Source organism: Pteropus vampyrus, unplaced genomic scaffold, assembly GCF_000151845.1.
Source record: "Pteropus vampyrus isolate Shadow unplaced genomic scaffold, Pvam_2.0 Scaffold9, whole genome shotgun sequence".
In the NCBI taxonomy this organism is placed as follows: domain Eukaryota; kingdom Metazoa; phylum Chordata; class Mammalia; order Chiroptera; family Pteropodidae; genus Pteropus; species Pteropus vampyrus.
In genome coordinates this window covers 6,686,816-6,714,391 of record NW_011888790.1, presented here as the reverse complement: position 1 = coordinate 6,714,391, position 27,576 = coordinate 6,686,816, and the positions used below count along the sequence as shown (strand labels likewise).

Sequence of the window (27,576 nt, the reverse complement as noted above, 5' to 3'; positions counted from 1 at the left end):
GATATATCATGTCCAGCTTTCAACAAAAAATTACAAGCATGCTAAAAAGCAAAAGCCACAGTCTAAGAGACAAAGCAAGCATCAGACTCAGATATGGCAGAGATTTTGGAGTTATGAGACCAAGAATTTAAAATAACTAATTAATATGCTAAGGACTCTAATGGAAAATGTACACAACATGGCAGTACAGATGGGTATTATAAGTAGAATGAGAAGCCCAAGAAAGAATCAAAAGCAAATCATGGAAATGAAAACCATAGTAACAGAAATGAAGAATGCCTTTGAAAGGCTCATCAGTAGACTGGACAAGGCTGAAGAAAGAATCAGTGCGCTTGAAGATAATGTGAGGCAAAAACTGTTAGAACTCAAAGATAAATATATAAATTCACTGTTATAGCTAAAGACTTCAACACATTTCTATCAGTAACTGACATATCCAAGAGGTAAAAAAAAAAAAAAAAAAAATCATTAAGGATAGAGTTGAACTGAAAAATACCATCAATCAACTGGATTTAATTGACATTTATTGAATACGTCATTCAACAACAGCAAAATACACATTCTTCTCAAGACTAATTCTGGAACATAAAACATACCTTTACAACTTAAAAGAATAGACATCATACATAGTTTGCTCTTACACCACAATAGAATTAAACTAGAAATCAATAACATAAAGATAGCTAGAAAATATCAACATATCTGGAGATTAGACAACACATTCTAAATAACACATGGGTCAAAGAATAAGTCTCAAAAGGAATTTTTAAAAATTTGAAACTAAATGAAAATTATAATACAACCTACAAAATTTGTAAGTTGCAGTGAAAGTAGTGTACAGAGAGAAATTGATAGCACTGAATACATACGTTAGAAAAAAAGAAAGATCAATAATCTAAACTTCCAATTTAGAAAAACTAAATAAAGAAACACAATTTAATCCAAAGGAAATAAAAGCAAAAAGAAGAAATAATAAAAATCAGAACAGAAATTAATGAAATTGAAATCAGGAAAACAATAGAGAAAAATCACCAAAACCAAAATTGGTTCTTTAAAAGAGCAATAAAATTGAAAAAAACCCTACCCAGGCAAAACAAGAAAAAAGACAAAGGAAAAGGAAAGAAAAGACAGGAATGAGGTGCTATCACCATCAACATCACAGGCACTAAAAAAATAATAAATATTATACACAACTCTGTTACTACAAATTTGATAACAGACGAAATGGACCGATTCCTTGAAAGACACAATCTACTAAAACTCACAGAATTAATTTGAATAGGCCTATTTATTAAAGAAATTGAATCAATAATTAGGTACCTTCCAAAACAGAAAGTATCAGTGAAACTAATGATTCACCAGTGAAATCATTAGTTTCACTGATACTTTCTGTTTTGGAAGGTACCTAATTATAGCTTTTAAGGAATAAAAGATACCAGTTCTCTACAATCTATTATAAAAAAATAGAAGCAGAGGGAACACTTCCTAATTCACCATGAGGCTAACATTAACCTAATACCAAACCAGACAAAGACATTATGAAAAAGGAAAACTGCAGATTAATATCTCTCATGAACATAATTTCTGTGGCTCAGGAATTCAAGAGCATCTTAGGTGGGTGGTTCTGGCTTGGAGTCCCTCATAAGGTTGCAGTCAAGATTTTGGCCAGGCTAAAGACTTGACAAAGACTGGCGAATTTATTTCACTTAGGGCTTGATGTTGACAGGAGGCATTCAGTTTCTCCCCATGTGGGCCTTTCCACTGGTTGCTTAAGTGTTTTCATGACATGGAGGCTGGCTTTCCCTAGAATGAGTGACCCAAAAGAAAGCAAGGTAGAAGCTATAATGTCTTCTATGAGTTAGCCTCAGAAGTCACATACTATCATTTCCTCAATATCCTATTGGTAACACAGGCCAGCTGTATTCAAGATGGAAAGGGAATAAAGCAGGATCCATCTTGGAGGTTGTTTACAACATTATACAATGGGATACTTTTAGCAATTAGAAGAAATTACTTATAACCATATAGCTGATGCTCAGATATTACAATGAAAGAAAAAAAAAACATACACAAAAGAGTATATTCTGTGTTCCATTTATATGATGTTCTAAAATAGGAGAAACACATCTATGGTTATTACTTCTGGGAGGGAGAGGGATCAACAGGAAATGACAAAAGGGATTTTCTGGGAAGATAGAGATGTTCTATATCTTGACAGAGTGTGCATCACATGAGTGCATCATTTGTTAAAGTTGTACAATTAAAAATATTTGTGTTTCAATGTAGAAACATTTACCACAAAAAAACAGAACCATAACAAAAAATCAAGTGAAAATAGGCAATGAGTAGTGGTACAAATGAAACGAGAATGGCAGAACATCAGTAATTGTTGAAGCTGGGTGATGGAAAAGTACATCAAGGCCCATATTACTCTGTTTACTTTGTATGTGTTTTGAAAATTCCAAAATAAGAAGTTAGAAAACTAAAATCAAACTGTTTTGTGTAATAAGCTTCTGTAAAGATTAGTAAACAGAAATCTCATTTAAATTGGAGTGGAGAGGGCCTGTAGGGGGAGCTCTCATGCCCTGCCACTCATCTTCAATTACCCCAAACAGGAATAGACTAGTTCTATCTCCAACAGAAACATGTTTTTCCACTCTACTACTCTAGCAGAAGGATCTTCTTCTCACCCAGCAACCACTCAGCCACTACGCATTGAACTCGTTTCTTCCAGTGGATTCTTTGTTTACAAAAGCCCCTCTGAACTCCCTCTTTCCTCTATAAAAGGTCTTTCTCCTTTATTCTCTGGACTTGCCTGTGGCTCTCTGTTAGCCTGCATGTCCCAAATTGCAATTCTTTGTTGTTCCCAAATAAACTCATTTCCCTGAAGAAATATCTTGCTGTTTAAGGTCAACAATTCCAATTCTTTGGGTAAAAACTTATCATCCTTTCTCTTGTTTTACAATACTAATTATAAGGCTATTTGTAGCTTGTGAAGGCTGCATTATGAATTGCACATCAAAAGGTCAGGTCATCTTAGCAACATGGATTACAACTAGGGACACAAAAATCTAATGGTGGGAGGTGGGTAGTAAGAAAATCGTCCAGTACATTTTAACCTATCTTATTATGTAAAAATTTGTGAAGCCCATTTAGCTCTTAGAAAAATTGGAACAGCAAGCATGACACAAAGATGGCTCAAAGACCATAGTTCTTCTCAAAACAGTTGATTTTCCCCTTCTTCCACCAGAGGGAAGCCAAGCAAGGTCCACAGTAATCTGAACATTTAGAGAGCATCTACGATTTTTTGTAGTATCTCTTGCTTCTTCTATCAAAGGCTCTAAGGATATTTGGGGGTAGGGGCGAGGATGTGGGAATTAAGTGAAAGAGTAAAGGAACAGGTTATTTTACCATACGCCTTTCGCTTGAAGGTCTGGTTTAAAATGTGGAACTACAAGTATCTTCTCATAGATGCCAGTGAATTTTCTTCCAGAATGGAAAGCAAAAACACTCTAGTAAGAATGTTTGGAATAATGTGGCGACATTGGAAAGCATAAGATATATTCTGGAGCTAGTAATGGTGCGAATGGCCTGAATACTTGAAGCATGTGCAGGGGAATAATTGTTGATAAGGCTCAAGAATATAGATAGCCTTGTGCCTAATAGTAGGCATCCATTATCCCATTAGGAAAAAAAATGATCCCAAAAGCTTAAGTATGAGGTTTTGGTTAATATAGATTGGTGTAAAATAAAAATATTTCTTATAGAATGAAAAAATGTTCCTATAAACAAACAAAAAAAAAATCACCTTGCAAAATGAATTACATGAACACAGTTCATTCACATATTGGAAGTTATCTTTTTTCATGGAATAATGATAAATATAAAAGAGCAGAAGCTCCTTGCACTTGCCTGGCACTTTAGACATGTCAAACAATAATAACACTTACTGATTGCCTAATACAGGCACAGCTTGTTTTATTCTGGGTCACAGATGTTGCAGTTTTTTTACAAACTGAAGGCAAGATCCTCCACCAGCAAAAAAAAAAAAAAAAAAAAAAAAAAGGCTTGCTTTATTGCAGTGGTCTGGAACTGAACCTGCCATATATCCGAGGTATGCCTGCATATGTGAGACTGCTAGGTATGTAGAAAGCTTATCTCCTTTGATCCTCATAGCAACTTCATGAGCTAGGTGCTATTAATAGCTCCATTTTGTGGAAGAGGAGCCCAAAACACAGATAGGTTAAATAAACAAAGTCACACAGCCAGTGGGTGGCACAGTGCGGATTTGAACCCAGGCAATCTAGCTCCAGAGACTGTTGAATTATGTTGCCTCTCAAAACTGACATAGTTTATTAGTTTTCTGTGGCTGCTGAAACAAATTATCACAAACTGAGTGGCTTAGAACAACACAGATTTATTACCCAGTTTTCTAGGTTAAGTCCTAAACTCAAGATGTCAGCAGGTGTTCCTTTCTGGAGGCTCAGGGGAAGAATACATTTTCTTGAATTTTCCAACTTCTAGATACCTCCCACATTCCTTGACTCATGGCCCCATTTGTCCATCTTCAAAACCAGCATCTCCCTGACTCTTCTGCTGTTATTCTTTGACCACTGCCCGGAAAAGTTTTCTGCTTTTAAGAACAGTGATTAGCTTGGACCCACCTGGATAATCTCCCCATCTCAAGGTTCTTAACCTTAATCACATCTGAAAGTCCCCTTTGCCATGTAAATAGCCACACGTTCTAAGGACTGGGACATGGATATCTTCTGGGGACCATTATTCTGCCTACCACACATGATTTCTCCAAAGGTTTTCACATATATTGACTCATTTAATAACAGGGTGAAATAGAAAGTGCACTTATTAACTCCATTTTCCACAGAGACAGAAATGTGTTCTGCCCCAAGGCCATATAGCTAGTATTAAGACCCTTTACAAATGGATCTCAACCTAATTCCCAGCTTCATTTCATACAACTGTCCTCCACCTAATCTCTAATCATAGTGAACTTTCCCCCAACCCCTTAAATTGTCATGCCCTTTCACAACTCAGTCTTTGGATGAGTTGTCATACCCTCTGGGAGGGAGTCCCCACCATCTTGACTTAACAAACTTTTATTCAACTTTTATTGCAACAATGTTTTCTTCCAGCTCTTCCTACATCTTGCAAGCAGTTCATGGCAAAGTTCGCATTGCACTTTGTCATACCCTTGCTATGCACTAGCAACTCATCATAACGTGTGAACTCAGGGTATTAGTATGAGAACGATTCTAACTGCACAGTTTTGGTGGAGATGCTAATATGTATGATAAGACATCAGGAGACTGAAGTGAGAATCACACACACTTCCATAGAAAATCTGACAACCTATTGCATGATTCTTGGGCTCTTTAGCCAGACCAGTTACAAAATGGGGCCAGAGAAGAGAAAGCTGTCAGATGAGTAAGGGCTGCTATAACAAAAATACCACAGACTGGGTGACTTATAAACAACAGAAATTTATTTCTCACAGTTCTGGAGGCTGAAAGTCCAAGATCAGACTGCAAGTATAGTTGGGTTCTGTGAGGGCTTTTTCTCATTTCTTCACGTGGTAGAGAAAACAAGAGTGCTCTCTCGAGTTCCTTTTATAAAGACACTAATCTCATCCATGAAGGTTCCACTCTGATGACTTATTTACCTCCTCCACACCTCTTCTCTTAACACTATCATATTGGGTCAGGATTTCGGTATACGAATTCTTTGGGAATACAAACATTCAGTCCATACAACTAACATCGACAAAACTTTATCAACAGAATGTCAATTCAGCATTTACAACAACCAAACCTAGGTTAAAAAGTAAAAGCAAAAAAAAAAAAAGTAAAAAAAAAAAAAAGAAAGAAAATTCTAATTTAATTTAGTCTTATTCCTAGCCTCAGCTTGGATCTGCTTCAGGCTGGAAGCCTACAGTGGGAACACGGTTCTCTCTATTCTCTCTATTCTCTCACAGTTCACCTACTTTCCCACTGGTTTCTAAGAATAAGCAGAAATGTCAAGGACTTGCTGGAGTTTTTATATAAGGTTACGGGAAGTTTTAAGGGGCAGTAGAAGACAAAAATAGTTGTTTAAAAAAAAGTAAATCCACACATCCTATCTGTTCAACATGTTAGTTACACGTCTTCCCCACTCTTATCAGACCAGGAGGGCATGGTCCTTCTCTTACTCATCTTTAATTCTCCAGCTTCAGAACACAGTGCCTAAAGCATAGAGGCATCAAGTTAATTTTTGTTGGGTGACCGGAAGCTAAAACACAGGTTTCCTTACCTCACAATTACACTCTTTCTATCCCACTATTTCACTGCTCAGAGTGAGATACAACATAAAAGGGAGAAACATAAAACAGAATGTTACGTCTGGGATCAAACCCCCCAACAATCACGGTTTCCTCTGCATCAGGATAAACGCTGTAGGGATTCAGAACAAGCCACCCCAAGATGCACCTATGTAGTATGCAAATTACTCTAAGCGAAAGGCAACTGAGACTCCGCAGGCTCACAAGAAACTTCTACCTTTCTTTCCCTTGGAGAATTTAAATTAGGAGCCTTATCCATAATGAGTTATTACCAGAAATAACCTTTTATGACCTATCTATAGGGCAGGGCAAACTTCTAATCACTGAACATCTGTTCTTTTTATCATCCTTCTAATGACCTTCTTCCCCTCTGAAGCCCCAAGGTGCCTTACTTCATCCTTAGCTTGGAATGCCATATATACCTCATTTTAACTTTGTTCCTGAAGCTCTCATGTATTTCTCATACAAATATATGTAATTAAATTTTGTTCTTTTCTTGTTAGTCTGTCACATGTAGATTTAATTATTAAACCAGGCAAAAGAACTGAGGAGAAAAAAGAAAGTTTCTCCCCCATCCCCACACAACTCACAAAAGGTTTTAGATATTTTTTATTTCTTTTTAAAGCAGTAATAATCAAATACAGCATTCCATTTATTGTGATAATTATTTCACCTTTTTTAAATTGAAATAATAAATGCTATAAACATTCAGCTTTAAATATTTTCACAACTAGATACTCACATAGCCAGCACCCAGACCAAGGAACATTTTTAGCTCCTCAGAAGTTCCCGTCATGAAACTGCCATTCATTACCCTCCACCATAGGGGTAACGGCTATCTTTGATTTCTATTAGCACACATTTCACACATTTTTATTCTTTATATAAATGAAACCACAGTATAGACTCTTCTGTGTCTGACTTCTTTCATTCGACATTATGTTGTAAGGCTCATCCATACTGAGTGCGGGTGTAGGCTGTTCATTCTCATTGTTATATATATTTCCATTGTGAATATTTCACATCATACTTATCCAATTTTTGCTGATTATTGCTGATGGGCATTTGGGTAGTTTCCAGCTTGGAACCATAATGAGAGCTGGTACGAACATTTGAGTACACACCTACAAATGGAATTAATGAGTCAAAGTATGACTAGTCAACCTTAGTAAATACTGCTAAACACTTTTACAAAGTGATTGTACCAGTTTATGTTCCCTCCAGCAATATGGGTTCTATCTCCTTCAACATCTAGCATTTTCCTTCGTTTTTCACTTCACCCATTCTGATAGGTATGGTTCCCAGTGTAGTTTTTAACTTGCATTTCTCTGATGAATAAAGCAGTACATTTTCAGATGTTCACTGGCTATTTGGATATACTCTTTTATGAAGTGGCTGTTCAGATCCTTTGCCCATTTTTCTCTTGAGTTGAAGGTCTTTCTAAAATTGATTTGCAGGTGTTTGTTTTATATTCTAAATATGAATCCTTTGTTGAGTATACATGCTGCAAATCTACTTACTCTGTGGGCTGCTTTTTACTCTTAATAGTGTCTTTTAATAAACAGAAATTATTAATTTTAATACAGTCCAACTCTTTTTCTTTCTGGTAGGCAATTTTGTGTCCCATTTAAGAAATCATCCCTACTCCAAGTCACATAGTTATTCTATATTTTTCTCAAATAAATTAGTTTAATATTTCACATTTAGTTCTGTAATCCAACTGGAATTGATTTTCTATACAATGTGCAAAAGGGGTCAAGATACATATTTTTCCTCATACAGCTATCAAATGACCCAGCACCATTTATTGAACAGATATCATGTCCCCTCTGTACTGTATAGTAATTAATTAGGTGACCACTTTCCTCCTCCATCTCCCCTTTTAACAAAAATCACTGCATTGCTTAATTTCAAAAACAAGGATATTCAGTGTAGAAGATATTAAAATATAGTTAAAATAAAATGTTATAAAATATTGAACATCAACTCAAATTGAAAAACAAAAGTTAAAAAATAAAGAAAATGTTAAAACTCTAATAATTTCACCTCCCAGGCATAATTAACATTATGAGTGTATATACATCCTGATCTTTTTTTGATGTCTAAATAGCTACGAATATTTTTTAAACAAAAATGAAAGCATACTGTCAATTCTGGTTTTTAAACTATTGTTTACTTAATATATCATGAACATCTTTGACGCCAACATATACGCATCTAAAATGTTTTAATAGCTAAACAGTATTCCTCTTTACACTGTACTCCCTAAGATATATGTTGACATTGGCTTTCTCATGGCCTTTCTCTTTCTTAAAAGGAGGAAAAAAAAACCCTTTAAGTTCACAAATCTGAAACCTGTTAAAATCTTAAACCTTTCAAATTCACAAATTTTAAACCTGTTGCCAATCACTTTAGAAAAAAACAAAAACTTCAGAGAGCAATTAATGAAGCCGTTGAATAGCAATAGCTCAGCTTTCCTATTGCTGCAGTGACAATTACCTGTTGGGTTATTACTTCTCTTGGAAAACCTTAGTTCAGTAGCTGAACAAGCTATAGCTTTGCTATCACAACAAAAGTAATAGTTCCTCGAACTCTTATTATTTTCTTCTATCTTTAATCTTCATGTCTTCATCCCAGATCTATCATTAAATCTTTTTAAGCCCAGTTTCCTTACTGGTACAAAATGAACAGACCTGCTTCACAAGGTTCTTGAGAACTAAATGAGTTAATGCTGGCAAAGGGTATATAGAACAGTACTTGGCACAGCATCAACTATTGTTATTACAAAATGCTTTTCTTCTGGAATACTATACAACTATGTAGAGTTTTCTGTGCATTCTTTTAAGATTCATTTCTTATAAATTAAAATATCAAGACACTATTTATTTTATTTTTTTTTAGGCGAGGCAACCCTTGGCTGACCTCACAGATTGCAAGGATCTTGTCAGCTTACAATTCCTTATTTCTTATTTTTTATGCCTATGGCACCTGGTCTTCCTAGGTGGTCTCCATCCAGGTACTAACCAGGCCCAACCCTGTTAGCTTCCAAGATCAGACGGGATCGGGCTTGTTCAGATGTCATGGCCGTAGAATGAACACCTATATATATTTAAAATACTGAGAACCATTTTGAGTAATAGCAACAGATATTCCTTTAGGAGATTAAATAATTATGCTGCATAATTGTGTTTATATCTTTAAAACAGCACATTTACCTGAGATTTGGTGGTTAACTACAGTTTTTTCTCCTTGTGATGGCATCAGGAAAGTCAGATGATTGGGTTCTATTATACCCACTGTGCTAACAGTTCAGATTGCAGGCATACGGCAGTTTACAATATCTTACCTCACGTAATTTTTCTCTACACTAGGCCTGTACCTGATAGAGATGAGATTGGCATTTCTGAAGCCAGTATCCTATATATATATATAGCAGCTAGAAACAAAAAAGAAATATATATACCTTGGTTGAGGTATAGATAAGTAATGAGATAAACTAGGAATCAAATGACCTATTGTATCAATTCACTGTTCTCCTGGTGGCTCCATATGATTCTTCAAATGACACTCCTTGAAGTCTTCAAGTCTCCCCCAAGAGCTGCCCTGAACCACATAGATCTTGCTCTCCTCTATTGTGTAACATAATAAGTATATATGCCTTTAGGCTGCCTAGGTAGGTAATACATATTGTTTTATTGTATTGTTACAAGGAGGACTTTCCACGAAAAGTGTTTTTTATATAAACTGCTAGAATAGAATAGGCTGAACTAGTTCAATGTCAAGTTAAAAAGGATGTTATAGTAAAATACTTCTAAGATTAAAATAAGAAAGAGCCAAAAATCTTTATCTACAATTCTCATATCCAAAAAAGTTCTGAAAACAGAAGGTTTCTTCCTTAGTTTGAAGACAAAACCTGACCTGACCTGATGTGAGGCTCTTTATAGTCTGTAGTTGACATTTATTTGTGCTATTCATACATTCACCAGACATATTAGTGTATTTGATACCCTAGACAATTTTAGGACTTTTAAGTAAAATATTTTATATATACCCTATTACCTTCCTAAAATCTGAAAATCTTTTTATTCCAAACCACAACTAGTCCTAAATTCTCAAATAAAGGATTATTAAGGCAGTATTTCCCTAAACTGGGAATATGATGATTTTCCCAAACTCAAAGATAGTTTTAATAAATATTTTTGTCCCATTGTATGTCCTGAGGATTAATCACCAGGAAAAAGAGAAAGACATGTTAGAACAGCTACAGGAAAAAACAAGCTGCATGAAAAACTGATTCAGGAATGATTTGCTAAGTGATACAACATAAGATACTGTATAATTATCACAAGCTAATTCACCCATAAAGACAGCATACAGCATTATTGCTAATAGTTGTCTGCATAAAAATGAAAAGGCTCATTTTTTTTTAAATTTATTATTTTTTATGCCTACAGCACCTGGTCTTCCTAAGTAGTCTCCCATCCAAGTATTAACCAGGCCCGACCCTGCTTAGCTTCCGAGATCAGACACTGGACTTGTTCAGGATGGCATGGCCGTAGACCATGGACCATGGCTCCACTGGGGCGAGAACCCAGGATCTTCTGCATGTAAAGCATACGTGGTAACCGCTACACTATGAAACCATGTCCAAGGCTCAGTCTTTTGAAACTTCTTTTAGGTATAGTGCTTTAGGACAGAGGTCCCCAACCCCCAGGTCATTGACCAGTACTGGTCCAGAGCCTATTAGGAACCAGGCTGCAAAGCAGGAGGTGAGTGGCTGGCTAGCGACTGAAGCTTCATTTGTATTTGCAGCTGCTCCCAAGCACTAGCAGCACTATCTCAGCTCCACCTCAGATCACCAGGCATTAGATTCTCATAGAAGCATGGGTCCCTGGTGCTTAAAAGGTTGGGGACCACTGCTTTAGGATATTCTTATTTAGTAGTTCTCAACCTGTTTAAACATTAGACTCTCCCAGAGAACTTTGTAAAAATAGTCTCACCTTCAGACATTCTGATTTACTTGATCTAAAGAGGGGTCTTGGCAACAGTGTTTTTAAAAACCCTTTACATGATTCTAAGGGGCAGCCAGAGGTTTTAAAAGTCCCAATACTCAGGTTGTACCCCAGACCAGGTGAGTCAGAATCTTTGATGGTGGAGCTCAGACACAAGAATTTTTATAAAAGATGGACAGGTGATTCCAATGTATACTCCAAGTTGAAAAGCAATGGTTAAGACCCACTGAGTTGTTTGGGTTAAGAAATACCAGTGTCAATTGTTTTTTTCTTTTTCCCTCCTCCACGAACTAAGTCAGTTGTAGATCATCACTGTAGTAGAGTCACCAATAAAGAATTCTACACTTTATCCACTCTGATGGTGGCTTACTAATGGAATTTCTCCCCAGTTTTTCCAAGATGCAAAAGGGGCAGGGAAAGAACAGTGTGGAAATCACATGAGAAATATTTTTAAATGCTTTTCGCAAAAAAAAAAAATCCATACCATATCAAACTCTTTAGCACACAGTTAATCACAATGAAAGAAAAAATTGAAATATAGAATTCACTTTAGCTGAGGCTATAATGTAAAGGGGAGCACAACTTAAAAGGTACATCATAGGAAATCACAGCCCCTTCCAGTGAATTCCAGGATAGCAAATAAAGAAATTATTATAATAATTTCCCAGTGACTCTTTCATCTGTTCAGGATGCTAATGCAAAGCAGATTCCTATGTATATTTCAAAGAAAGCTAGAAAATACACTGAAAGTATTAAATCTGAGATAATTTCTACTGAGAGATCTACTGAAATATATAGTAAGGTACATATTATTTAGATATGATAGATCTCTTTCGCTTTACTTAAAAATAATTTTTTCATGCATTGTAATCATATCAAAAAGACTTTTTTTTTTTTTTTTTATTACTAACCCTGAGGAAGGAAGAACAAATGTGGAGTAGGATTCACAGCTCACTAAGGAACCAAATTTCACACTTTTTACAATTATAAATGGCAAGTAATGCAAGAAGTCCAGGATACTACACTTATTCAGGCTTCCAAATACATCAGTTTAAACCACTTAAAAGAGATATAACGTTTGGGTAACTGGCATAGTGGCATTTCTCTGGCACAACTGAGAACAATTTTAAAATTTTATCACTTTTAGTCACCACCCTGGTTTAAACAAAACGAAATTTATATCTACCATGTAGGAACTTTCAGTTCAACAAAGAGCTTTCAGTTCAATATGTATCAATGTACAGGGACATCACAGATTCATTAATCAAGGTCCATTTAACAACAACAAAAAAAAGGGTAATCTTTATGTAGTCTTGTTTTTCACTAGAATATCTTAGCTGTTACAAGGGACTAGACAAGAGGAAATGTAGAATTCCATCACAATGGAGTATGGGAGGAGTTGGCATTTCTCCTTAGCCATTACAATGATTCCTCTTAGAATGAAATTTGGGATTGCAAATTTAGTTGAATTTACCATAGTTTTGACCTTTGTAAATGAAATAAAGTTCACTCCCTGGGCCAAAAACCCCAAGCAACTGTAGGAAGCAAGAGAGCAATAATGACAGAAGAAAACAGATTCACCGCATTGTTATCAAGAATGGGTTTCCCTGATATGAACTTCGCCTCCTTCATTGGGCTGTTGACCACCATGCCAGTGCTTTCATCCAAACCTAGAGTGGAAAAGAAGCCAAGTGAGGTGGAAAATCCAAATGACTTGATTTAAAAACAAACCAACCAACCAGCTTTTCTCTTCCAAAAAAATTTTTTTGAAAGATTCTCAGCCACTTATAAAATGACTTTAGTAGATAATCTGTATGGTGAGAGACATGGAACCCTCGATCATAAAAGGTCTCTTTGAATAAATGAGTTTCAGTATGCCTCAACACTTCTCTTAACACTGCTGAAGTTCCTTCAGAAGTAGAAGGAAGAATATGAAAAGCAGAGATGGCATGAAACTGGCAGACAGGGCCTGCCTTCCCGGTGGTTCCCCTGCAAGACCAACCTGAGCACAGAGATCAGGTCTGCAAACTTCTGCAATAGATACCCAGGATCCAGCATGGTGCTGGCACGAAGAAGGCACACTAAGGTTTACTGAATGAATTAAACTTTCCCATAGCCCGCAATTTTTTTAACCCATTCAATATGATCAGAAACTTGCCTAGTTAGACCCCAGTTCAGAATAAAACCTATGCTCTTTAAAAAAAATGTGTTTGTGTGTTTGTGTGTGGTGTGTGTGTGTTTGTGTGTGAAGTTTCCCTTTAGTGTGAATTCTGATTCTTCGTTAGCGTCTAGATAAGACTAATGAAATTGAGAAAACAAGTATTCTGACTGGTAGGGAGGAGAGTGAAAGGGCAAGTAGATTATCTTGGAGCATGAAGAGAATTGGGAGGACTGTATTCAGGGAAATTTTCTCCAGACTTCCAGCTATTCATTATATAACTCAAAGAAGAAAACATGGTTGATAAGAATGTTGAGCAAAACACACTAAACAAAATGTCAGTATACTCACATCACAGGAAAGCCTCAGGAATAAAGCATAGGAAGCTTTTGGGAAAATTGACTCTCCCATATACCTTAAGTGGGACTAAAAACTCAGTGAGGACAGCATGCACAATGGTGTCAGAGTAGAAAAGCAAGCCATGTGTGTATAGTCAGATTAGTACAATAATTCTCTCTCAAACGGACTTGGAAAACAAATGTAAGAAGGGGGCATTAAAATGATTTGATCCCAAATGTTCTGCTTTCCTGGGATCAGGAGAAATCCCATTAGCAAAAATGTCCGTTTCCTGCACTATCATATCCTCCCCACACAGCTTCTACTCATTGCTCTGCAGGACTAATTCTCTTTCAATTAATTAAGAAAAAAAAATTAAAAAATCAAAATTGTAGAAGAGACTTTGACCTATCATTCCCAGTCCCTCAACTCCCTGTGTCTTTGGAATTGTTTTCATCATATCGTTCTTTTTCTTTTCCGTATCTCTTTCCCATTTCTTTTATACACCAATAAGTTGCAATAATAAGATTTTGTTCTCACCACTAAATTGCATTGTAGCTCCTAAATATGAGTCTACAATTGATCCTAGTAATCCAGCCAGACCCCCAAATGCAATGATTGGCCACTGGGGAACAGAAATGTCCAAATCATTAACAAAAACCAACTGTGTGAGGAAGTAGGTGATGCCCACAAAGGTACCACCAAGGAGACTGGAAGCAAGGCCCACCATTGTAACCCCGCCGTTGGTCCCTGAAGAAGAAACAAACGGATAAAATCATACGGTTAACAATCAACAAACACATAAAGGCAGGGAAAGCAAAAACTTTTGGTATTTACTCAAACAAGACTAATTTAAAGAAAGGGTTCTGATTTAATCCAAAGATCCTAAGACCATAAGATCATAAGACCTCAGCATCTGTTGCCATTCTAAGCAGGAAAGTATAAGAGGTCAGTGGAGCCAGACTGACTGGTTTCAATCTTAGTTGTCATTTCCAAGCTATGTGATGATAGTGAATTTACCTAACTTTTCTATGCCTTAGTTTCCTTGTTTGTGAAGATGGAAATAATTAAAGAATTCACACGATTATTAGTAGTATTAAATGGTAACTCATGTAGAGCATGTAGAACAGTTCCTTGCATATAGTAGGTACTCAAATATGTTAGCTGTTCATGATGATACTGAAGAGGAAGAAAAGGAGAGGTAAAGGAGGCAAATGAAAAGAAGGAGATAGAAGAGGAGGAGGGAAGAAGAGGAAGGGGCAAGAGGAGGTGATGACAGAGACAAAAAAGGAGGAGTAGCAGTAGTTCAGAACAGTAATGGGTAACTAAGATATATGGTAAAACACTGATCACATAATAGGCCCTCAAGAAACACCTTATTTTCTCCCTTTCCCACTGATATTTCTGTGAGTCATTCTATATGTTTTTGTATTGTTTATCTAGGACTTGCTAACATTTCCTGTAAATATTATTTATTATCACCAATATAACAGTCTACAGTAATTTTCTAAGAAGGCTAACAAAAATTCTTAAAAGGCTCTTTAAAAGAAACATGATAAATCGAAGGTTTTTTTGTTAATTTTCATTTTTTTGAGACTTAAATAAAACTCACCAACTGGAACTTTCTCCCAAGTTGTTATTAGCCTTGGAGAGCTTTTACTCAAAACAGTGCCAACTTCTGAAGCCCATGTGTCTCCAGCACAGCAGGCCAGTGCAGCCAAGAGAGACAAACACAACCAAGAAGCAGTGTATTGCTTGGAAAAATCTATTGGGATTTCCCCAGGGCCATTTTCTATCATGTACAGTAGGGCCAGCTCTGTGGCTACAGCTCCATTACAGAATACCTGAATCCAAGTCCTCTGCCCACCTAGAAGCAAACAAGTAGATAAAAAGGACAAGAAATGTTTTTTTCCTCAGAAGGAATATCATTGCAGATATATGAACTTATATTTTAACGTTTAAGAAAAATGACTAAAATTTTCAAATAACTGAAAGTGAGATAGTACCTTTGCCCACATTCTAAATTGTTTTACAAAATTAATGATAGACTTTAGTGCTTCTACAATTTTGCTGTTACTTGCTATTGTGGCGAAGTAATGACAACCTAAATTATGTTTCTACTTAAAGTAATTCTCATATAAAATTTATCTGTTTCAACAGTCTAAACATATTTTGGTTCAATCTTATATGTTAGGATGAAACAAAGTTATTACTGTTTTAAATAATGCCAAACATAATACATTTTACCTTCTTTATATTCTGAATCTAGTCGCTTCTTTATTTTTCCCTTCCATTTAGTGAGTTGCGAAGAAGAAAAGAAAAACATCAGTAAAGAGGTACAAAAGCTGACATTTGAAATGGCTAGGATAAATCCAACCACCAGCCCTGAAAGAAATACATATTCATACAGAATTATAATTAGTCTATACATTAATGCTGTGATGAAAAGAATGCATTTTTATAGGTTATTTACACATTATAAACTGAAATGTACATTTCCATTTTTACCAAGATATTACCAAACAGTAAACAAAGTCAACTTGATTGAGATGATTTTTTACCACATTTTGACCTCCTTTCAAATAGACTATACTATATAAATATATTATTTTAGATACTCTTTAAATAATCGAGTTGCAGAACACAGTATGATTTTATTATTATTAAACAGTATGTTTTATATATTATACAAAGACGGCTAGTCTGAAAAAATTCCAAATTAACGGTGGTTTCTCAAGAGAGGTAAGATTATAAAGTCTTTCAGGTTTCTATTTTTTATATCCCCCCCATAGCCTGAGATTTATTTTCTAATTTATAAAGAAAATTAAAAAAAAAACCTTTTTATGATTTTCCAAGAATTTTCACATCTCTGTTGTTGAGTCTCACAAACTGAGAAGATATAGTGCTTCTCAGTTAAGTTTTCTCACTTAAATCTATGAAAATAATTCTGAATTGCTGGTGGAACTAAAAATGGGATATGTTCTGTGAATGTGATTTTAGATTTTGAGACTTTTCTCTTTGTTTCTTTTGTTTGGGCAAAGAAGAAAGGGGATAGCCTTAATTATCCCATGAGTGACCAATTTCAAGGAAGGGTTTTTAAAACCTATTGTTCGATCAGGAAAATAAACAAGGGAAGCTTATGTTTCATGACACGGAAGAGTAAAAAAAAAGAAAGAATTGTTCTTGCTATTACAGAAATATGGAAAGAGGCCATGACATCAACTGCTAAATCAAACAAGCTTGAGACTTAAAGAACTTTCTGTGAGTTGTTTAAGTAAGAAATTATAAAGCATCTCTCTACATAATTGTACAAGGAAAGTGCAAACATATGTTGAAATTGGCTTTTTAAATCACTCAGAAATTCTTTAAAGACTGTTTGTCACAAAATTTCAAAGTATACTTGTGAGTAAAACTCAGTGGTCGAGATAGCAAAGTATGCTCATTTCTATTACCGTAATGGTTATTTGATCCTACAAAAATGACTAAGAGAGAGGATTCTGGGAGGAATCCTGGAGAAATAGGAAGCACCAGGAATATGTCTTCCCACCCAGCCAACAATTGGACTGGAAAAATCTGTCTCCTAAACTATTTTAAAACTCTAGAGTCCACTGAAGGTTTGTAACCTCCAGGGGAAGGTTTGAAAGGGAAACTGCAATCAAGTTTTGTCAATTTCAGCTCTTAGCAGAGTAGCAGCTCCCAATCTACCATCCTCAGCCATGTGGTGGGCAATGCAGGAACAGCCTGCACACAGCTTATGGGAGCCAGGCGGGCAATAAGGACCTTGTTTTCCAAATATCAGGATCTGTATTCTCATCACTGATTGCTACTGCTAATCACAGAGGTACAGACACAGAGTCTGGCAGCCATTGGTGCTCTCCACCTCACAATGCTGCCAGCCCCTCCCTATCTGCCTGAGGTGACTTCCAGAGGATTTAAAGGGCTGACTCCAACCCCCTTTCATTTTTCTGTTTTCCTTCATTTTGAGAGCCAGACATTAAAGACTAGGACATTCAAAAGCAATTTCATTTATAGGGGAGATTAGGAAGTCAGTGTGCATACCCAAGAAAGGCACAGGCTCAGAAAAGGCTGAGAAAGCATTAGGTTTACACCTTGGCACAAAGCCTACGGCAATCAAAAACAAAATAAAACAAAAAAGAGCAAACCCTGGGGACAAAAGAGATTTTGATTTCTAGAGTTATCACATTATTCTACTTAAATGTCCAGTTTTCAACAAAAATATCAACGGCATACAAAGTATGGCCCATTCAAAGGAAAAAAAAAAATGAACAGAGATTGTCACTGAGAAAGGCCAGATGGTGGGCCTACTAAACAAAGACTTTAAAACAACTTTCTTAAAGATACTCAAAGGACCAAAGGAAGATATGGAAAAAGTAAAGAAAATAGTGTATGAACAATATGGAAATATGAATAAAGAGACAGAAGACCTAAAAAGAAACCAAAAAGAAATATTGGAGCTAAAAAGGCAAAAACTAAAATAAAAAATTCACCAGAGAGTTAAGGTTACATGGGGCAGAAGAAACAATCAGCAAATGTGAATACAGGACAATCGGAATTATCATCTGAAGAACAAAAAGAAGATTAAAGAAAAGTGAATAGAGCCTGAAGGACCCATGGGACACCATCAAGTAGACTAGCATACACATGTGGGAATCCCAGAAGGAGAAGAAAGAAGAAGAAGGGGGCAGAGAAATTATTTGATGAAGTAATGGCTAAAAATTTCCCAAGTTTGATGAAAGACATGATATAAACATGCAAGAAGTTCAACAAACTCCAAGTAGAATGACTTCAAAGAAATCCACATTGAGACACATTATAATAAAATTGTTCAAAGACAAAGAGAGAATCTTAAACGCAATAAGAGGCAAACAACTTGTCACAAACTAGTTATCTCAGTAAGATTATCAGCAGATTTCTTATCAGAGAAGGTCAGAAGGCACTGGGCTGATATATTCAAAGTGCTAACAGAAAAAACAAAGTGTCAGCAAAGAATCCTATATCCAGCCAAACTATTTTTCAAATGAGAGGGAGAAATTAAGACAGTTTTAATATGTTATTGATGTTAAACTGGCAAAAATTTAAATTAGAGTGTTATAACTTTAGAATGTTAAATATAATTCTGACAGTAATCACAAAGAAAATAGTTATAGAATATACACAAAATGAAATGAGAACGGAATTAAAACATTTCAGTACAAAAAATTAAAACACAAAAGAATACAGTAATGCAGGAAATGAGGAACAAAAAAACTATAAAGCATATAGAAAACAAACAGCAAAATGACAGAAGTCTTTCCTTATTTGTAATTACTTTAAACATAAATGCATTAAATGCTCAATTAAAAGATAGACTGGAAAAATGGATAAGAATCAATGATCCAACTATATGCTGTCTACTTTAAATTCAATGACACAAATGGGTTGAAAGAAAGTAAAAGGGCTGAAAAAGATATTCCATGCAAACAGAAACCAAAAGAGAGCAGGGGTAGTTATACTAATATCAGACAAAATAAGACAAGCTTTTACACACACACACACACACACACACACACACACACACTTTTTAAGCATTTCCTTTCTTTTTGGCATAACAAGATGTCCTACATTTATCCAAATCTACTTTGCCCCAGCCATAGAAGATGCCATTTCTTTGAGGAGGTCTAGTATATTTCAGTGGGGGAAATGGATATTAGAAGTCAAGATCTAGGCTTACAATGTGCTCATTGCTACTAGGGTATATTTGCTTTTGGTGGATAGGGCAAATAAATACACACATATGTGTATACAAATACACACACATGCACATATATATGCATACATATACATGTGCAGCACATTACACAAAAGGTAGCATTCTCTATATGTTCTTTTGAACTTCTGAGCTCACTTTTGATACTAATTTTATAGTCCTTCTTTTAGGGAGAGAATATGCTAATCTACTACTGAGCACTTAGATCGGTGGCACTCAAGAAATTTACATTCTGCTTTGTAAACTGGTCTCTCATGAGTTTGGCTGCTTCAAGTCTAAACTTGAGTTTAAACTTCCACTTTAGACCTAGTTTGTGATTCTGACAAAAATTTATGTTTTAGCCCTGCAGGGTTGGATACCAGTTTCCCAGAATGTGATAACCAAACCAAAGCACTGTTATTGTGTGTAGCACTATCCAGGATGTCTGCTCATATATTTAACTACAAATGCTTCCATCCCTGATTAACTATGGTTGACAATTTCTCTTCTCTGTAACTCATAAGATAAACGCATTGTTTTTCTATATGAAGATTTTTACTAAATAACACGTTAACCAAAATTATATTAAGTAATGGATAATAAATATTAAATGCTAAGAAAGTTATTATTTATTTAATAAATAAGTATTAAATAATATTTTGTTAAATAATAGAACAGGGTACCAGGGTCCTATTTCTGTAGTAGTGCTTTTTATTGGTTAGCTCATGGTTCAAGTACCACAACTACTGAGATACTGAATGAATGATCCTTCCAGAGATATTCAATTATTGGCATTTTACTTAAGTCTGGTACATTTTAACTGAGAATGCAAGAAATAGGGTTATGCTATATATACTAATAAAGTGCTTCAGTTCTGGGGCTGAATAATCTGGAGTTCAAACCCTGGCTCCTCCCTTACCTTTGCATGACTAGGAGAAGCTACCTAACCTTAAGCCTGGACTTCTTATTATTAAATAAGAATAACAATTTCTACCATATTGGCTTGCTGTGAAAACTTAAAAGAGATCATTTTTATAACATACTTATTATATTATCCAGTATGTAGAAAGCCCTGAATGTTAACTAATATCATGGGTAGTAATAATAGTTGTAGTGGTAAAATCTTAACAATAACATTATTTTTTGTAAGTATGTATTATTATTATTATTATTATAATAACTTTAAAATTTATTGTTATCTAACCTTTAAGTTTTTTCAATTGGCTTTTAAAATATTACAAAAGTAGTACATGACTCTTGGAGGGAGAAGTCAAACATGTGGAATTATACAAAGTAAAAATCAAAGTGTCTCTCTCTGCCTCTCCCTCAACTCCCATCTCTTTTTCATAGATAGTCACTGCTAACAATTTATTCCACAGTCTTTAAACCCAAAGAAGATGGCCTCAAAACAACCTACCTTGAAATGCTATAAAAGTCATCTACATTTTTTTACTTCAACCACCTTAAAATATTACATGAAATGATCAATGTTTTTCACCTCAATGACAGGTTCAGAATGAGAAAATAAATTGACAGCTTTAAAAGAATGATTTCTTTAATGTCGTTTAAAAATGTCTTGGAACTTTGGGGGATGTCTAAACTTTTAGAGTAGTAACTGCTATCCCTGGTTTGTGTCTACGCCACCTCCCCAACCCAACTCTCCAATCTCTAAGTGTAACTTCTCTAAGAAGTTAATATGCGTGACAATAAGGCTCTACCAAAGCACTTGAAGACTCAAGGATTTAGGCTGACTTCTACATCTAAAACAGGTAAATTCTGTACCTAACTGATGTCACCTAACAGATGCTGTTGAGTAAAACAACATTGTCTACAGATGTCTCTGAGAATGGGAGTAGAGTTACAACCAAAACCTCAACCAATGTGCCTTGGGTATAATCTCTGGCAGGACTAAAATTTTATAATTTAATAAACTCAAATCTAATCAATTGTACCTTATGTGTTCAATGCTATATCCAAAGTGCCCAGAACACTGCTTGGCATATAGGGGACCCTCACTAAATATCTGTTGAATGACTAAATGAAAAAATGGTAAACCATTAAACCTAATAGTCTTGGCAAGTAAAATTAAATTTAAAGGAACATACTAAGTAACTAGATAATACTTCTTTGGAGCAAATCACCTGCTCAGTGCTTTGTAGTTTACGTGCACTTTCCCACATGTCCCCTCATCTTCTCTGTATTCTAGAAATACTCTCAAGGAGACCAGAGCCCTCCACTTCAGTGCTCACCTTAAGTACTGCCTCAACCCCTCCCCTCCTTCTTCTGTTATCACTGAGGTTTGTGTTCCTGTGTCATGGAAGACCCTAAATACCTAGATCCTGGGGAAGTTCTGAAACTCTTCTCAATCCCGAGCATACTAAAGACATGATATGGCAAAGATTTTACATGGATGACTTCTCATAAGTCAATGCTATAGGTACTATTATCCCCTCTTGTTTTACAAATGGGAAAACTATAACACTGAAAGTTTAAGTGACTTGCAGTTATACTCCATTATAGTATTCCCAAGCACTATGATATACTTTGAATCAAGACTAATTTTTTGTCTTTAAGGAAAAAAAGAGCTACAAACAAAAAGGATACCAATATTCCATAAAACGAAATATTTAGGAAAAGAGCAGAGGTTTTCAAATCAATCTACATTATGTTTCCTAAGCACCTATTATGTGTGTTACACTATTCAAAGAAGCATAAGATATACTCTGTCTTCAGGGAATTTATAATACGGTTGAAAGTAGATAACAAATCACTAACAGTCAATGTTTATTTAATGTTTTATCGTTAAAAAAGATGTGTTCCACATATTATCTTGTTTGAGCTTTGTCAATCAGCCCAAAAGGACCCATTTCATAAGAGATAAAGAAGAGTGAGGCTTTGAGGAGTTAGCTTACATGAAAAGTTCAGAGAGATAGGCAGGTGGCAGTGCTAAGATTCAAATACTTATCTTCTAATTCTAAATCAAGCTAGGTAGGAGAGGAGTTAGAGGCCCAAAGGCTAGAAGGCAGAAAAGTAAAGGTAGCAGAAAAGAAACAAAAGTAGGTATCAGAAAAATAAGAGAAGAAGCAAGGCAATACACAACATGGAAGACAAAGGAAGATAGAATTTCAAGAAGGACTTGACCCTTCTTGCTAGAGGTCAGGAATAATAAAAACCAAGGCAAGCCTACCTGAAAAAGGACATTTTTAGCAAAGTGTAACTTATTATATTCAAGTAGTGATTGTTCAAATTCTTTGCTATAAATGAGTTAATACTTCCAAAGTGCTAACAGCAGTACCTAGTATATAGTATATACAACATAAACATTTGCAAAATAAATAAAACATAACCATTCTTGATACTTACTGATTTTGTGGTAAGACAAAATTCATATAAAAATGTCACTATGTCAGTTAGCTATTTTTTCTAATAGCTCCTTTATTTTACATCTATGAGGAGTGCTCTAATGTTTTTGCTAGCAGATAATTTAATCCAACTAAAGGAGCTGGGAAATCAAGGTCTTCGATAGCCTATTCTATTAACTTGGTATCAATTAGAAAGTTAAATTTGTACATTACACTAAAAGAATATGTTAATTTCTGAAATCTAGACAGACTAGGAAAGCTGAGCAATGCATAACTTCATCATTGTCTAAAATGTATAACATTGTTATGTAAATATTTGTAATTCAGAAAACATAAATTTAAATTGTATAAGCATTTATTATATGGTTAAACATTCAAAAGGAAAACATACCTCCTAAAGCCCCACTGTGATCTAGACTTTTCTTTTTAAAGCCATGAGCAGTTATCAAAACAGGAACAACAAGAGAAAACAGCCAACGCCAAGGAGATATAGGCTGTAGGTTACCTGAAAAATTATAAAGGCAGAGCACAAATTGTGTGAGGCCTGCACAAGTTAGGCTTGGATGTGAACTTTGATAACTGCATTCTGGATTAAAATACTGTTAATAACTAGAAAAACTGAGATGAAGTCACAAAGTAAAATATTGATGTTTAGATGTGTATGTTTTCAGAGAGACTATGTACTACTGGGAATAACCAAATAAGTCCTGTCCAACTTTTGGGAACCATTTACAACTATTTATAATAAGGAATATTTCAAATATATTTGGAGATTTTTAACTATATAGAACAAACTCCTTTCATAAGTGTATCCAATTATTCCTTTCTGCCTTTCAGAAATTTTTTTTTTTAAAGTAACATTTTCACATGCTATACATCTCAGGATTCAATGGTTAGCTACTGATTTTTTCCAAAGGCTGCATCCAGCTCACAGATGTTGTTTGATTAGCATGTTTTCAAATAATTTGAGTCAGTACTTAAAAATCAGGAGATTTCATATAAAAATTCAGATTCTTGGCTTCTGTTTAAAAAACCAGAAGCTCAGGCCCACTTGGCAGAATTGACTACAGATGAAGACAGGATGCCTCTTTCAGATAGGTCACAGTTTTCCGGGTTGAAGTCCTCACAATTCCTGACAGACTCCTAAACACCAAGGCTGAGTGATGACAGTAAAGGAAAATGTGAGCTATTATTTGTGCCCATGTTTCTACTGAAAATGGAAAAATGAAAGACAAAGAAGGCTTAATGTTAAAAAAAAAAAAGGAAAATCCTATTTCTGGAAAACTATTCCCGTGTGTGTAACATGCAAAGATCTGGGACAGCATCACTTATCTGCCTCAGGGGCTTGGCTCCAAGTGGGCACTTTAATCCTATTTTATTCTAATTAGTTCAAGTTATAGTAATACTGCAATTAATGAAAACTTTCTTCTGCCATCTCCTCCCCAAATCTTCAGCCCCTACTGTGACTATTAATGAACAGCCCTGAAAGCTTCTGTACCCAGGGGAAAACATTCAATTACTCACATGTCTCTGAAAAAAGACTGTCTGAGCTGGCAATCACTTATGATATAATCATTTATAATAGTTCACGTTCTCACTCTATTTCTCACTTTTTCTTTTGAACTGAACAGTATTCTGATTTTATAGGAAGTTTGTGTAAAGGCATACCTATGCTCTAAAGCAGATTCAAACTTTTAAAGATCTGAGTTCAGAGTACCTTATATTTATGCAGTGGCTTCAGACTTTAAAAAGAGTCTTCTTTTGAAGACACCAAACAGCAGACAAATCATCCAAATGTAAGCATTATACCATCTTTTATTTTTCCAGGACACACGAAACTGATAAACTGCATTATTAATATTCTTATTAAAAGCATCACTCCAATTGCTTTACAAAACTGTTTCACTTCACCTAATTCTCACCACGACAGATGTAACACATAAAACATAAATTGGAATAGGTATAACTAGTATCACCACAGCAACATTTATTAAAGGCTTTAAAAAGTACTGTTTGCTTTCTAGTAAATTAAATCCAAGCTGTAGAAGTAAACACAATCGATAACCATTCAGAGGACATGAGTTTTGGATTTCACAATGCTACCTGTTACTTGCACCCAGTGTAGAAAAACGACTTAGAACATTCGTACTTACCATAATAGGTGCTTGCAGTCATAGACATAATCCAGAACGCTAAAGAAATGCAAATGATCACGCTCGATATAACTATATTAGTTATCATCTTTATATATTTTTTGCATGTATTGTCATCAAGATCTGACATGGGGAAAAAAAAAAAAAGGGCTATGAGCACTTGGGGAGAAAAGCATATAGCATTTCTGAGAAAAATAGTTATTCAAGTTGCCAGCAAAACACTTGGGAAGACAAATGCCAACATCTTCCACCTATCAAAAAAAATTATATAAACCCGAACTATTTCTGGATACTTGCTGGTAGAAAGCTCAAATTCGTCTGAAGCGACGAGGTTAACGCTTCACCAGAAAAGCAAAGAAAATCCTCAGAGGGCCGTGTCCTAGACCGCAGTCACTTCTCACCAGAACTCTGCGGCCCGAAGGTGAAAGAAAGCAGAAGCAGCCAATCCGCGGAAGCAGCCAATCCACGGAAGCAGCCAATCCGCGGAAGCAGCCAATCCCCGGAAGCAGCCAATCCGCGATCCCGCGGATGGCAAGCTTCGCCCCTCCACGGCCCGCCCCTGCGCCAACACAGGCGGGTTGGTGGCCAAAAAGTGGAGGATATGGAGTCGGGACCTGGGTGAGTCTCGGCGGCGAGCTAGGCGCGACGGAGGACGGTCACGTCCCGATGGCCGTCCGTGCCGCTCCAGAGTCCAGCCCCGGCGGGCCAGAGTCAAGGTCTGTGGATCTCAGACCACGTCTCGCCACGTCTCCGCTTGCCTCGGCGCCTTGTCTACGCGTATGCGCCCTGGCCGCCCTAGGACGTCGCCTAGCTCACGTGAGCGTTTAAAGGGCGGCTCCAAAGGCGGGCGAGCGGGCCGGAGTTATAGAGGGTTGCGGCCTGGTCCTTGAGGGTTTGTATTTCTCCTCAAAATAGTATAGCTGTATGGAACCTTAGGTCCTAGCGTTGAGGACACATCCAAACGCTGAAACGTGAAATCACCACCTGAGTAGTAATAGAATAAAAGAACGCAAATGAATTTAGACCGAGTAAGTCCATTTCAAGCATAATATTCAAGTACTTCTTTTGTCTATGAGGAGTCGATGCCATATAATATGGACTTTTTTTTTTTTTTTTTAGGAGGGAGATATTGTGCTGTAAAAACGGAATTTTATGACTGAGAAACCTTTTAGTACCTACTATGTGCCCGCCACTGCTGGCTGCTAGAGGCATAAAGCTGAAGCTAGATTCAGTTCCTGCTATTGAGCTCTCAAATTATTGTCATGATACTGTAATAGCCTACTGAAATGTGAAAGGGTTAAAGGATAATTAAAAACCGAAACTGGGCAAAGGAAGTCTATACCTTAGGCCTAGTTTTTGGAACCCCTACCGCATTCTGTTCATCATGAAACTTGTAACAACGAGCTCATACGCTAACTGCCAATTTTAGCCTGTGTAACCCTGCTTGCTTGCGTGCCATGGAAAATAATCAATTTTATCTAAGCTGAAAATTACTGTTTGGCCATCGCCCATGGGAACACTGGCTATTGCCCATGGGAACCTAGGCGATCACCCATAGGAACATAACATTCTAACAACAAGCTTTCTGCTTCTGTACTCCCCGCTTGCACACCTGACCAGTGGGTTGACAGGTAGTGAATAGGAGAAAGATGGACCTTTGTGTTTAAGACAGAGTGAGGAATGGGATTTGGGGCTTAAAAACCTTGTATCTTGGCATTTCGGGGCTGCTCCTTTGGAAGAACAGCCGCCGGCTAATAAACTGCCTCTATAATCAAAGCACTCAGGTTGAGTCTGGTTATTCCGGTCACAACAATACCACTTTCTGTGTGGAAATCTGTTCCCACACCTCTTATATTTGAAGCATTTGCATTGTCGATTTAGCAAGCAGAACGTCTTTTTATCGGTAACGATCCGAATCTCGTGGCTGAATACACATTTTATTTGAAGTTAACCTGTTTGCCTGGGTTAACAGTAACTAATTGATAATTATATTTATGAACTTTTTCAGTTAATTGGTGACAATGTAAGAAGAGGCAAGTCAATTTCAGACATAACAACCACAAGTGTTTAACTTTTAAAAAACTCACACTATTTTAACTTTCAAAATACATGCCAAGACAACACACTTTCCTTTAGTAAGGAATCTAATTAGTTAACTAAGAACCAAATTTGTGAAGTAGGACTAAATAGTAGTGGCCTTCTCTTACTAGACTACATGCAGGTGTGATCTTTATCCAGAAATATATTATATGCCTAGTTTTTGTCTCAGTCTTTTCAGCACAAGTAAATAATTACCTTAGAAAACTGATTGGCTAATATCAGCAATACCAAACGATTACTATTAATAATAAAAGCTAATTTTTTTTTTGTGGTTTAGCATATTTGTTTTTGTCTCCGCTTAGACAAAATTATGAACCAATCTTGCTTTTTGCCCCTCACTTCATCACAATCATAAGGTAACACTGCCTGATGTTG

The 27,576-nt window shown here is 36.0% G+C and overlaps 1 protein-coding gene across 5 annotated transcripts; it reads right to left on the bottom strand.

Annotated features, from left to right (window-relative positions):
* Window positions 1-6,925: 6,925 nt before the first annotated feature.
* Window positions 6,926-25,705, bottom strand: TMEM19 (transmembrane protein 19). 5 transcript variants are annotated; one of them, XM_023520896.1, is made up of 8 exons: window positions 25,601-25,705; window positions 25,503-25,566; window positions 25,102-25,224; window positions 23,340-23,453; window positions 16,088-16,225; window positions 15,453-15,707; window positions 14,381-14,590; window positions 6,926-13,016 (listed from the first exon to the last, which is right to left on the bottom strand). In XM_023520896.1, exons 3-8 carry the CDS (start codon window positions 25,187-25,189, stop codon window positions 12,853-12,855), a joined length of 969 nt encoding a protein of 322 aa, XP_023376664.1. In that variant the 5' UTR covers window positions 25,190-25,224; window positions 25,503-25,566; window positions 25,601-25,705; the 3' UTR covers window positions 6,926-12,852. The 5 variants fall into 5 exon arrangements, with proteins under 5 accessions (XP_023376664.1, XP_023376648.1, XP_023376655.1 ...); XM_023520880.1 differs by having other exon boundaries at window positions 25,399-25,688; XM_023520887.1 differs by having other exon boundaries at window positions 25,102-25,140; window positions 25,399-25,688.
* Between the last annotated feature and the right edge of the window lie 1,871 nt (window positions 25,706-27,576).

Bases quoted from the DNA above. Each gene is read 5' to 3' on its own strand.
- TMEM19 (XM_011374358.2), bottom strand. From the start codon at position 25,231: ATGTCAGATCTTGATGACAATACATGCAAAAAATATATAAAGATGATA. The intron at 16,226-23,339 runs GTATGTTTTCCT...TATTTCTTTCAG, and splicing joins TCACAGTGGGGCTTTAGGAG to GGCTGGTGGTTGGATTTATC. The intron at 15,708-16,087 runs GTAAAATGTATT...GTTTGCTTCTAG, and splicing joins AGATTCAGAATATAAAGAAG to GTGGGCAGAGGACTTGGATT.